Source organism: Phoxinus phoxinus, assembly GCF_949152265.1.
Source record: "Phoxinus phoxinus genome assembly, chromosome: 12".
Taxonomy (NCBI): Eukaryota; Metazoa; Chordata; class Actinopteri; order Cypriniformes; family Leuciscidae; genus Phoxinus; species Phoxinus phoxinus.
Genome location: NC_136887.1, coordinates 14,033,143 through 14,046,875, shown reverse-complemented (window position 1 = coordinate 14,046,875; position 13,733 = coordinate 14,033,143). Strand labels below are relative to the sequence as shown.

At 38.1% G+C, this 13,733-nt stretch overlaps 1 protein-coding gene across 9 annotated transcripts in view; it reads right to left on the bottom strand.

Moving 5' to 3' along the window:
• The window catches only part of enox2 (ecto-NOX disulfide-thiol exchanger 2), a 275,039-nt gene that overhangs the window by 178,485 nt on the left and 82,821 nt on the right, over positions 1 to 13,733 (bottom strand). Inside the window, exon 2 of one of the 9 annotated variants that reach the window (XM_079630831.1) lies at positions 288 to 399. The exons of 7 other annotated variants lie outside the window; for them this stretch is intronic. In XM_079630831.1, coding sequence (XP_079486957.1) covers positions 288 to 353 — 66 coding nt within the window. In that variant the 5' untranslated portion in view covers positions 354 to 399. Of the gene's footprint in view, positions 1 to 287; positions 400 to 13,733 lie in introns of those variants that run through there. One more of the 9 variants, XM_079630835.1, reaches the window with a different exon arrangement.

Here is a 13,733-nt window from a genome sequence, read left to right as displayed (position 1 = left end):
ATACATATGAAATACATAGATAGAGGTATAATCTTTTAAATGTATCAATTGAAAATATTTGGAAATGTGATAGTTCCCATATTCTTCAGCTGAACGTACCCCATTTGCAGAGCTGAGAGACAAAAGGCAGAGAAGTTAAACTTTAGGCCAGGTCTGCTAAATGTTCTTTCTCTCTGTGCTGTAGAAATCCTGGCTCGGGTGCTGAAGTCAATCTCCTGTGCTCCACAAATTAACATACTAGACATTCGTGGTCTGAGAAGATACCATAAAATGTGGGCCAGACGTACCAAGTCTTGCATGAAGACCAAACCACAAATGCCTGCTTGATCTTCAGAACCGAAGAGAACCGACATTAAAGGCTTTTACTGTAAGACTGGAAGCTTTTCAACGAAGTTTCCTCTGTAATGTGAAGAAAGAAAAGCTTTTAGACTCTCTCAAACATTCATTTCAGGAAAGTGTTGCTGGATGTAATGTCTCCTAAGTGGTGCTTGCATTTGTGTTTTATGGCATGGGCTTACAATGGTATAAGAACGAATTAAGTGGCTTTCAAATTGCAAGCATCTAAAAGGATCAGAAAGAACTGCAGGCTAAACTTAGTGAACGAGTCTTGTTTACAGTGGAATTCTGGCATGTTTAAATGGTGGGTTCACCCAAGAATGCCATCATTTCCACGCCCTCGTTGTAGTTCCAAACCCGTTTGACTTGCATTCTTCCTTAGAACACAAAAAAGGGAGATTTTGACAAAGTTTCCAGAAATTAGATTCGATGTCGCATTAATCTTTTTATGATTAGGATACTGCATTTACCATAAACTGCATGACACAAAGGACAAACAAAATGCATTATTTGGGGCTCTTACCAAATTCTGATACATTTTAACTTTTTTCAGACTTGAAAAGGGGGATATTGAGTGTGGTGCACAGCCTTTCCCAGTCTTCAAAAATCTGAAATAATAATAATATTTTTTTTCAAAATTGTTAGACTATTATGGCGCTTTTCCATTACCAGTACCAGCTCAACTCGACTCGTCTCGTTTCATCTCGGTTTTCGCTCAGTTTTCCATTGCAGATAGTACCTCCACAATAGTACCTGGTCATCATAGCGACGCCGCAGGAAACTGCCGTGACGTAATCTTCTACGTGACACACACCCACTACCCACACACACAGGACAATGGAGGAAATCGAGTGTATACTGTTTTACATAATATTAGTAATGGGTATATCACGCAATCTCTGGCCAAACTATTTAAAAATGTCGGGGTTATTCAGGATACTCTGTCTGGTGCGTGCAATGATGACGCAGTGAATAGTGACGATTCTCTCTGACCAATCAGCAGTCTGCCGTGTTTTCACGTCACATTTTAGTATCGCCTCAGCTCGCTCAGAACCTTGCCGGAGGAGATACGAAAAAAAGTATCTGGAAGCAGGTACAGGTACAACTTTTACACCGTGGAAAACCAGACAAAGTCGAGTCGAGGCGAGCTGGTACCGTGTAGTGGAAAAGTGCCTTTAGATAACTAGGCTAGTCTAGTGGTGTACTATCTAGCTTTAATAACAAAATCACTTAGGGTGGGCAATATGATGAAAATCTTAAAAAGCAACCCACAAAAAGCAAATACTCGCCTAATATAGCCTAAGTGAGAATTAATTAAGTAATCAAGCAAACAGTTATAAATAAAATAAAGAAATAAATGACTAGGCTAATAAATACAACAAAGATGCAGATACAAACAGTTCTTTAAATAGGTTTACGTGATAGCAGCGGGTCATTTGTTGCTTTCACTTTAAGGCCTATAGTAATGCGTGCATCCAATACTGACACGCCCAAAATTGTTTGTTCACAATTTGATCAAAACATAAATCACCAAGATGGACATTTTGATATAATTGTTTGTGCATTTGACCGTTCAAGTGCAATAAGCCTAACAAGGGGACACAATTCGGTACTCACGAGCTGACAGGCGGCAATCTGTTTCCTCGTGAAAATAATGCATTAAAACCTTAATTATAAATAATTCAAATAGATAATTATGATTTCTTTTTTGAGAGACCTTTTAATTGTTGTGGTAATTTTGCGGTGAAATGGCGAATTATGCAGGATTGCAAAAAAAAAAAATTGCCGTTGTATTCAGTGATCGAGGAATCGCGTAAAAATACAGGGACTGAATAATGCCTTTATTTCGATCTGTTAGAAGACTTGTGCACGAGTCATATGGGCCATCTTTATGGTGCTTGTTTTTGTTATGTTTGCAGCTTGAAAGCCATTTTATACTTTTGTTGTTTGTTGCATCTCAAACGCCAAGGTCATGTGTTTGATTCCCATCCCAGGAAATGCACGAACTGATTACATTTATACTGTACCTTGAATGCAATGCAAGTCGCTCTGGATAAAAGCATCTGCCAAATGCATAAATGTAAATGAAAATAGTGGCCAGGATATTGCTCAAAATTGATTTTTCCCATTCTTCAAAATACCTGACGATATGAAGTTTGGGAACACATGATTGGCGCATTACTCTTCCTGAGATTGGCATTAAGGTGCAGGAGCAGTGTGTCACAGATGGCACCGATCTGTGGACTTCTGATGAACACGGCCTTATCAGACAGCGTCAACGGACCATCATCGGGAGATGAGGAGATTACGAATCAGCCCATCTAACACTATTCATCTCCAACACGACAAGCAGCTCAAAACAACCACAAGATCCACAGCTGCAACCTCTGCCCATGAAGATGAGCAAATCAACAAACCAACAGCTGAATTCATAAACAAAAACATTCGACAATATAATGTTTAATGTTCTGAATAAAATGGCTCTTTTCAAACATAATAAGATAGTTAAGTATATGAGATGCGATTCTTTATATTGCATGGGAGAAGGGGGGGCATTTCTGAATGAACGCTACATTGGCAAAAAGTGCTTTGCCTCTGGAGCAAATCATTATAATGATGAGCATTATTTTAACAGAATTGGTGCTCGATTCTCTGCAGCATTTGTTACCATAGGAAACAACCCGCGGCCTGGCCTCTGATGTGGATGTGCCTCCAAAATGGCCTTTTTATCTGCAGTTATTATCCTCATATGTCACTGTCATAGAAACAACACAGCGCAGTGACAGAGAGGGCATGCAGCGTATCAGAATATTGTTTAGAGCGCCGATTATCACCTGCAATGTGCTTTCCAATTGTGTGGAAGGGAAGACGTCTCTAGAGACTGCCCTGATCTCCACAACACAACACTGAGCACCACACTTATATAGTTCAGCCAATATTCAGCTTTCAAGCGAGAAGCTTGGGTCTATGAGTGTCATAACTTGTTCAAGTTTGCATTAAACTACAGAAAGAACTGACAAGCTGCATCCCTGTCTAAAAAATATCCACTAATAAATATAAATTGGGTTTTGCAGATATGATCCGAAGAAAACTAAAAAGCAAACTACATGCACATTACACATATTTTGATGACAAAACAATGTAACAATTATGTATACATTGAATTCTTCAATTATTTACATATTTAAAAAAAGCATGAAGCAAAACATAAATAATATACTGGCATTCAGATCTGCCTTTAATTAACAACACCCATTTAATTACATTTATTTTTCATTTCAGAAGCAGCATCACTCGGATGTCACAATTGGGAAGAAAAGACGTATCGCAACTGTTTCATGTGGACTTTAAATAAATTATATTTTGAACAAAAGCCTATATTTAAAATGACAATCTCAGATGAATAATGATGAAGCGAGTGGCCACTATTAGTGGCCTAGAAAAAGCTACACCTGGTCCCAAATGCCACACCTATTGACTAGCGGTCTTAATTTGTGTGTGATCGTGAAGTTCAAAAGATAATTTATCATTTTATGAGGGGGGCTCATAGCGCCTCTTTTTGGCAAAGCATAAACCGGTGCGGACATCACACATATACTACACAAATGTTTTATTCATCACCAACGTGTGGACTCATAAGAGACCCTCTTGTGGGCTTCTATCTTGAGACCACCAGCCATGTTTTGTAGGATTTGTTTATTAGTTCAAATACAAAAACTACAAGCATCCACACTGACAGGGGTCAGTTAAAAGGCTCACTGTGGGGTTTTATTTTATTTTTAAGATGATGAATACGAGCCAGCACAACTACTATAAAAACCTTCAGGAGGGTGTGTTGCTCAGTGTGCATCCAAGGTCCAGCCACAACCATAAAGTCAGCACCATTTGTGGGGTTAAATGTGTTTCTATTAAAAGAACAAATATTAGCCAATTAGCATGACTACAAAACAGGATTGAAGAGCCACATGAAAATAAAGCTCATGGTGGACTGGGAGATATTCTGCCTGCAGTAATATGACACCTGAGATTATAGCACTCATAAAAGATAATGGCATGGACGTAATGGCAGTGCAAACTAAATAGAACTTATTATGATTTTAGGATGCATTTAAGTGAATCTGTATTGAGATAAAAAAAAAAATTAAGAGGGAATGACTGACCACAGAATGCAACACGGGTATGACAGATTTGTGTGTATATGTATGTACAGTACCCTCCACCAGGGCCATAGAGAGAAAGAGTTGCGACACTCCCATAGACCTCCGTTGTAAAAAATGGCGGCGCTTTTAACCGCCTACTTCCGGGATGTGGAGATCGGATTAGTTCCAAACACTGTCATTTGGGCGTTGAACCCCATTCACTTACATTGCAGCGCGTCGAGTTGTTCCAGAGTTGTTCACTTGCTGAAATATCGACCTCTTTTGAATTGTCAACTGTCTATATTGTTTTAGAGGCCGTTTGCGATGCTTATACTGGTCTTCATTTGTACATGCACAGCGTAATTATTTATATTTTATCTTGGTTGTATCAACCGATTTTCCAGCATTGCCTGGCTGCTTGCTAGCGCGACTTCGCCAGCTGTGAAGGTAGCATCTAATTAGTTCGGTAATGAATCGCTACCACCTTTATAGCAACTTTTATTTAATTAAATTTTTGGGATATAGCCTACTAACTTTTAATTTGTTGTCTTGAGTGAAGCGGCTTGAACAATGCTGGACCTCTAGGATTGTTATGGCCATCACCAGTCCTGTCTGTTTCATGGATCACCTGTCCCTGGTTTGTGGTTTTCTTGTTCACACACACACATTAACACAAGCACACATTTTTGTTGTCTGTCATTGTTTAATAAAAAAATAGTTTATTTGAAAACCTTCATTTGTATCAGTGGAATTCGTTTTTTAATCTGTTTTGATAATGTGTATGGCTTAATCTTAAAATTATATAGTCTTAACATGATCATGTTTCACGTTGTGGTCCTGGGGGTGGACACTTTCATCAGAAGTGAGCTAGCTTCTAAGCGAATACTGAACGGACCGTCACGGCAGACCTCTGCGTGATCACGAAGGTAACGTTAGGCTAATGGCTGAATCGGAATTTATAAGCAAAATCACGGGAATCAATAACCTAATACAGCCCAGTTGTGCTAAAATAAATATAAGACGTCCATCATCATCAGATGAATGATATGGAAAATTTAAGTTAGAGCCGCTAAAGCCAGTGCTACTACTACCTATGCGAACATGAACACTAAGCTTTTTCCGCCTAAAACTTAATATAAGTAATATACAGTACCTCGTTGCCTCTCCAAATGCAAAACTGACATTAACAAAATGCAATAACAGCTGAAAAAGTACTTGGGTGTGTGTTTTATTTTATATTTTCTGTTCAATAATGCAATCGCTGCTGTCTGTCCCATAGAATAACATGACAGTCAGCGTATGTTTTGGAACTATTGGGGCTTACATGAACCACGTGACAGCCATAGCGGCGACATCAAAGAGTGTCGCAACTCTTTCTCTCTATGGCTCTGCCCTCCACCTCCCCCAGCTCCACCTGCCTAAATATGCTGTGATTCATGTTTATTTATACAGCAGCAGCATATTTGAGTTATATGTGTATCTATCAGCAGTAGCAAGTCCATACTTGCTCTGCAGCAGCATAGCAGCTCTAGTCCGCCAAAACAGAATACATTAACTTTGCCATATTCAATAATATGCCAAAACTATTCAGAGCCTATACTGTATATGCAGTTGCCATCTCTCAAATACCATTTTTCTTGAATCTGAAAATATATTTGAAGCTTTATCCAAAGCAGTCCTATACATTCAATTAGATTGCAAACCACAGCATTGGTCAAATCACCAGGACTTTCACTTCGGACAGTAAATGGCCTCTGAATTAGCCTTTATCTTCCTTTGAACTGTGGTCAATTGAATCCAGCCTGCAGCCCAGTGGGACTCCAGACGTTTTGATGATATCTGACTTCCTGAGTAATAGTGCTTGTGCCGTGACATGCTTCACCTAAAGGCCCCAGCACACAGGACACTGCTCTTTACAAGCCATTTTAGAAAACATTAGCACTTGATGGTGGGAAACTAGTAAATCAATTATCCACTGGCCTATAAACTAGCCAGTGCATTTGTTCAGTTTTCATCTGTTTGGAAGGTCAAGTAGGGATTAAAAGACTAACAACATAAAGAACTGGAAATTAGGGATGCACTAATATCAAATTAAATTCTGGCTAAGAATGATAATCAGGCAATTATTTATGTAATGTCTGATAACTGATATATTGTTGATATTAAAATATTATTTTGTATACATCATTTAATTAATTAAGGCATCATACCATTATAATGCACAGTATGAAAATGGAGATTTGCTAAAGATTACTTTTAACAGTGCAGACAACATGCACGAACATTCAAATGTCTGAGGTTGGTAAGTTTTTTAAAAATTATTTAGAAAAAAGTCTCTTCAAGAAGTCTCTGCTCACATTGGCTTGATTTATTTGATCAAAAATACAGTAAAATTATACTGTGAAATATTAGGCTACTACAATTTAAAATAAATGTTCTATTGTTAATATATGTTATATAGTGAGATCAAAGCTGAATTTTCATTGTCATGATTTACTGCTTAAGAAACATTTCTTATTATTATCAATGTTGAAAACAGTTGTGCTGTTTAGAGGGATAGTTCACCCAAAAATGAAAATTCTGTCATCATTTACAAGGTGAAACTCGAAAAATGTGAATTTCGTACAAAAGTTCATTTATTTCAGTAATCTGAAGAGGTGAAACTATTAGACTCATTACATGCAAAGTGACATATTTCAAGCCTTTATTTGTTATAATTTTTATGATTATGGCTTACAGCTATGAAAACCTTTTCACAATATTCTAATTTTGAATTTGGGGTTTTCATAAGCTGTGAAAATTTTAATATAACATTATAGTCATTATGGCCTTTAGAAAAATATTTTTTGAGGAGGTGGGATAGTGCACTTGTGGTGCGACCTAAGCTTTTGTCCTTAATGGCACTTTTTTCCTTACATTACTTTTACTTTTATACTTTAAGTAGCTTTGAAACCAGTACTTCTACTTGAGTAAAAAGCTTGAGTTGATACTTCAACTTCTACAGAAGTCTTTTTAAACCCTAGTATCTGTACTTCTACCCGAGTAATGAATGTGAATACGTTTGACACCTCTGAACAACTTGAGGGTAAGTAAATCAATTTTCAAAATTGTGAGTCAACAATACTTGAATATTTTTGTGGAAATCGTGAAACTGTACATTTTTCCAAACATTTCATTTGAATTATACATCTTTTGTAACATAATAAATGTTTTTCTATCACTTATCAATTGAATGTGTCATTGCTAAATAAAATTGTACAATTTTTTCGGGGGGAAAAACTATAATATATATATATATATGAGAGCTGGCACTACAATGTTCAGCTTTCTCTAGATGTGAAGTAGTTATGAATACCCAGGCAGAAGGCCAAAGGTGCTTTGTTTAACTGCTGTGGCCACATGTTGCAGAGGAAAATGTGCCGATATGGAGAAATCATTCACAGCTGTCTCTGATGGCTCATCCTCAGATTTTGGCAGGTTAAGAATCTGGCAACAATTTCACTTCAACAAAGCAAATCAAATACATCTCAACTGAAGTTGGAAAAGAAAACAAACTTCAAAACTACACCGGGTAGACTTCAGTGTGAAGGAATCAATCAAATGTGCCATCAGATCCAATTAACGCATGCTGAACTTTAAGAGCGACAAGAAAAATAAACATGTGCCACTCAAATTGTACTAAACGTCTTGATGCAAAGCAGAAACTCAAATGAACCCTCAAAATTAAGGTTGGCTAACCGGGAGTCAAATTCCCTGCATTTTTGAAGTTCTCACCTTTGACCCGTTTCATGCCACCTCTATATTCTGCTCTCTATACACCATTTACCCCATAGCCGTCCTTCCTGTGTCTTCAGAGAGCAGAGCGTTTGCTTGAATCTCGGCATTAATAATTCATTGTTTTCGGCGGACACAGTGAATACCAATTCCTTCATATTGCAAGGCACAATCATCAAGGCTGATTGCGGCACCTAAGGTCATTAACTTCATCCTGGGTGACGTGCCTATGAATGTAAATGGCCGCCAAAAGGCTGCTGACACTGAGGTTACGCTTCAACCTGTTAGTCTGTCCATCTAAACCTCTGCCGGCCAGATGAGGGGAAGAGGGAAATTACATTGAGCGCTCCTTCCGTTTATTATTCGCTTTTCTCCTTCGCTCTGTGAAAAACATGAATTATGGCTTTCGCCCCAGTAAAAAGAAAACAGTCACGATGGCCCCGTTCCTCGCAAGGTGCCATGGCAACGGTGAACACTGAAATTATTACCTGAAATAGCAGTGCAATAAATGAAATCAAATATTCCCCAATGGCCTGGATGTCTGCGGCATAACAATATCACTGCTAAAAGATGTAAGTTGCCTGGAATCTGAAGCTTTTTGCAGGTTAAATACCGCTAGAACAATAACCTCCGTGGCAATTTATATCCCTCCAGCTGTGCGGATGTTCCCTGAGGAATCAGAAGCCAGACAGCAGGTGCTACAAGCTGCCTAACTTTAGGAAGGTCACAGAAACAGCTTGGGCATGCTTTGAAAATATGTTCGTAGAGTAAACTTTAAACATGAAGCATTTCCTGTCCACTACTAAATTGGCTTTTAAAAAGGAATATACTGTAAAGTCTGGACGAAGCTTTTCTATTCTCTAGTGCACAATGGATGATTCCAGTATGGGACGCTGGGTAAGGGATCTGCAGCTGACACACTGAAGAGCCCTTCATTTTGCTGAGGAGACCCCTAACACATTGGACATGGCACTGAGCACACCGCTGATCTCTGTCTGATCCAATTGACTGTTGGGTTTCAACCCCCTGCATCACTATGGGCCATTAAGTGGCCTGCCGAAAGAAAAATGGCTCTGCTGGTCCCAGGGTAGTGCAATTGGATCAGCAATTTCTGCCCACTATTGTCCCATAACACTGCGACTAAGTTAATTTCCTGTGGGAAAAAACACTCAAGTGAAAAATAAGCAATAAATAAAAACCAAAAATGAAAGCAGTCCCACTAGATGCATGAGCCAGCACTGTTAGCTTTTGTCATGTCTTATTGGTATTAAAAAATAAATCTTCAGCAGGACAGTTTAATTTGTTGCGGTTGTTTAATTTAGAGAGGATGGCTTAGCATTAGAGATGCACCAGTCGACCGGCAATCAATCGGAACCGACCGGTTGTTCGCTCCAAAAAAAGATCGGCAACTGCCGTGACTGTTTTTTGTTTGTTTGGTTTTTCGTTTGTTTGTTGGGCGAACTCTGTTCCGGACTTCTATACAAACTGCATTGCAATCATTTCCCCAAAATGTCAATTGTGTGTAAATATTACGATGTCTCTAAACAGGACGTTCACACAGGCCAGAGACGGGACACGTTGAATACAGATGTACAATAGAGAGGAGTACTGTATATAGGAATACTGTACCAGGCACAGCAAGCTCACCGTTCACGATGCTCGCAATATTGGAAGAAAAATATAAATACTGAATTAATTGAGGTTGGGGGTTTATTTCAATGCATCTCTGAAGGGAACTGACTGTGTTGATGCATTTTCTTTTCCTCTTCCCTCCGTATAATGCCTATTAAAGTAGCGTTTATAAGCGCAGTGCTGCTTGTGTGCAGCGGTAACAAAGAAAATATCGCTGCTCAGTGCTCTTCCATAAGCACCTTATTTCATAAGCGCATACACCTACTGTCAAAGAGTGAATTTTCATTTTAATTCAGTCAGTCTGCTGTTTTTGTTTAGTGCAGATGTTTAATGCAGAATAATTTCACAAAGCTAAAGTCAGACCATTCAGTTTTTGCTTTAAATCTTGAAATTAAACCAATCTAATTTAACTCAAAAACAACTGATCATGCTACATGTGTGTAGAACCTTTGTTTGGGCCATGGTTGCCTCGAATTTAAAATGGCTACAGATACTTTTTTGTCCAAGGCCTGTTTGGCCTCTAACAGAGCAAATATACAAAAAAATTATAATATCAAATATCAACAAAATATCGGCAAACAGTATTTAGAATCAGCCAAAAAAAATATCAGAATCATCCATTAAAGAACGTGATCATTGCATCCCTACTTGGCATCCAATGCCAAAGCACTCTTGCTTACTGGAATTGTAGGATTCATTACGACCGCGGCGCCAAGACACAATCATTAAAGATTTACTGTTTAGTGAGATGCTGGCCACCCCGATTATTGCAATATGATGCAGGGCCATCATCCCTAAACTTGGTGACCTTTTTGTAAGGGACCTTCATTCTAAAATATAAGCCAATTTTGTATACAACAACCCATATATACTATAAAAACTAAAACATTAAAAATATGTGCAAAATATTAATAGGAAAAATTACAAGTAACTAACACTAAACCAAATCCTAACTCTAAAGTAAGTGCATGTAGTTAATCAATATTACTCAGTACTTATTTAAGTAAGTACAATGTAACGACGTCAACTTAAAGTGTAAACATTTTTAGACCAGAACTCTCTCTTGATGACGTCCCTGTGCGATGTCAGATGAAGAAAGTGTCTACTCCATCTTTAGTATCATAATATTTGGATCTTCTGCTACTTTAAAAAGCCAAGACTACTGATCAACACAAGATCAACAGACAAAGACACTAAATCTTCCAACTGTGCTCTGGTGGAGAACTCTTAAACAAGGACTCATCTCCTGATGGAGAAAATTGCCTCATATCCTATAGAAAAATGTTCCCAATCCCCCCGCAGACCAAAAGCGGAGAGTGATAACGAGATCTGAACAGTGAGGGGAAAAAATGATTGGGAACTGAAGAAATCCCCTGTCTTTTCAAGGATCTACACATTATTCATGCTCACACCTCAGTATAATAAAATAATACCTCTCTTTTTATTCATGAAGACAGTCTGGCTGACCCAGATATTTTACGGATGTCTGTGCCTTAAGGGGACTGTCATGGATGGGCTAACACAAAGCCAAATCACTGTCCAAGATGCAAAAAGCACAACCGTTCCAAATAATTACTGTAAAAAAAAGAATAACAAAACTGTCAAATTTAGTGAGACCAAACCCACAGACATGGACTCTTGCTTTCTTCAAGGGACTGAAATAAAGGGTCCAATCATATTATGTAGAGAATAATAAGTGTTCTTTATCTAAATGTGATCAATGTGTAAACATTAGCATAACTAGGTGGAAAAATGGAATAGCAAACGATTGAACACCTCAGGTTCTTTTAGTTGCAGCTTCCTCGTATCCCGTCTAGAGATGAGAAACAGTATGAAAATTTCATATCACGATTATAGTAGCCAAAATGATCACAGTTACCAATAGGCCTATTATCACAGTTTTGTCAAAACGTGCTAGAAATGTTTAAAAACTTTTGATACACACAACCGCACTGAAATCAATAATTTCACCAAGTTTTATATTGAAAACCAACAAACAAATAAAATTAGCAGTAGTATGCACTTTTCGTTTGCATACACATTAAAATAATAACATTAACAGACAGATTTTGAATGAACAAAATGTTGAGTGGATGACTTACAACATAACATGATATTTAAATGGGAACGGCTCCAACTTTCAGGAGAAGCTTTTGTGCGTATAGCCTGCATTGTACTCTCTTCTGGAAGCTGTTCTACGTAATATGTGCAGCGCACAGACAAATGTTGGGGTTATAATGTTCAGGAACAGTGTTCAAAATAAATTAACCACTTGTAAGCCTCAGGACAAACTTTTTCCGGGGTGGAAAAAACTGCGACAACGCTCTTCATCTTCTCTGGCGCAGCTTAACCAGGCCTTGCCAACTTTTTAACGTATTCAGTGGGCGGGATTATTTAAATGAGGATCATTATGACTTCATAAGACCCGGAAAAAGTGTGTTGTATAGTCCAAACGAGCCGTTCATTGTAGTTCTTGAAAAGTGGATTCTGTTAAATAAAATATCTCCCTTTAGAGTGGATTTTGAGCTTTGTAACCTTGCAGATATTTCTTATGCTTAAACAGCAACATTACACACTAACTAAAATTCAGCATGAAATGGAAGTTGCCATATTTTTCTTCCCTATTGTGATGTATATCCGAGAGTAACAGCTTGCTGAAAAAAAAAAAAAAAGGGTGATAAATCATTTATTATAAATACTGCAATATTTCATTGATAAAATAAGAATTTTCCATTATGATTTCATGGTGACTTTAACAGCGAGTTTTTCAAAACAAGGTAATCAAATCCGGTTTTAATGATAATTAACATATGAAACGGTAATACTAAACGTCGAGAAATCTATTGTGGTTTATTGTCAAACCGGTAACCGTTTCATCCCTAGTCCTGTATAAGCTGTAGGCTGTCAGGGCCGGCAGTGTCCAGGCACCTTATCTTGCTGTGGAACGTGCTGGACTGTACCGTCTGTATTGGCAGGATGATGGAGAGAGCGGCTGCCTCCCAAGATAAACAACTCCTCTGTAGTCCGTGATGCTCACCTAGCCCTCGCTTTGCTGCTGGCATTGCACAGGCAGCTTCCAGCGTGATTAGCAGCCAGAGCTCTGCTGGGAAGAGCCGGCCACCCTCATTCAGAAACACTGGCGCAGTGAGTGGGTGGAGACTCCGGCACATGTGAAGATGCTTGATTTACTGCATGTTGCTCACTTCAAATTAAAGACTTCCGCTTTGCCACTGTCAATACCCTTTACAAGGCAACGAAAAAGACTGCATTGACATTTTTGTCTTCATATTTTTTCAGCAAAATGTAATAATTTGCTCCTTTCCAAAACAGATATGGGACAGCAAGGACTTTAATATTAAACAATATCCTACCCAGGTGCCGGTGAGTATAGCCACCCTTGCTCCACTGGTTGGGACAGCCAATTTTTACAACCCAACCAATTCTTGATTAATAAAATTGAGAAACACAATTTATCGGTACCATATTGGTTACTGGCAGATATTAGAAATGTTTTAGTTCTTTGGTATCGGCCAATATTGTACAGACTGTGCTAATGCTCATTTTCATATTTTTACATTTAGATTACCTTTGCCATTGTCTGACTCTCTTCAACTTAAAAGTGAAATGTGTCAATGTAAAAAAAGTACAATTCGAAATGAAAATCCATTGATCATAAATGTGCACTGCCGTTCAAAAGTTTAAGAATTTCTTAAAAGAAATCAAAAATATTCAGCAAGGACAAATTAAATTGCTCAAAAGCGACAGTGAAGAATTTATACTGTTACAAAATATTTCTATTTCAAATAAATTCTTTTCTTTTGAACTTTCTATTTGTCTAAGAATCCAGAAATA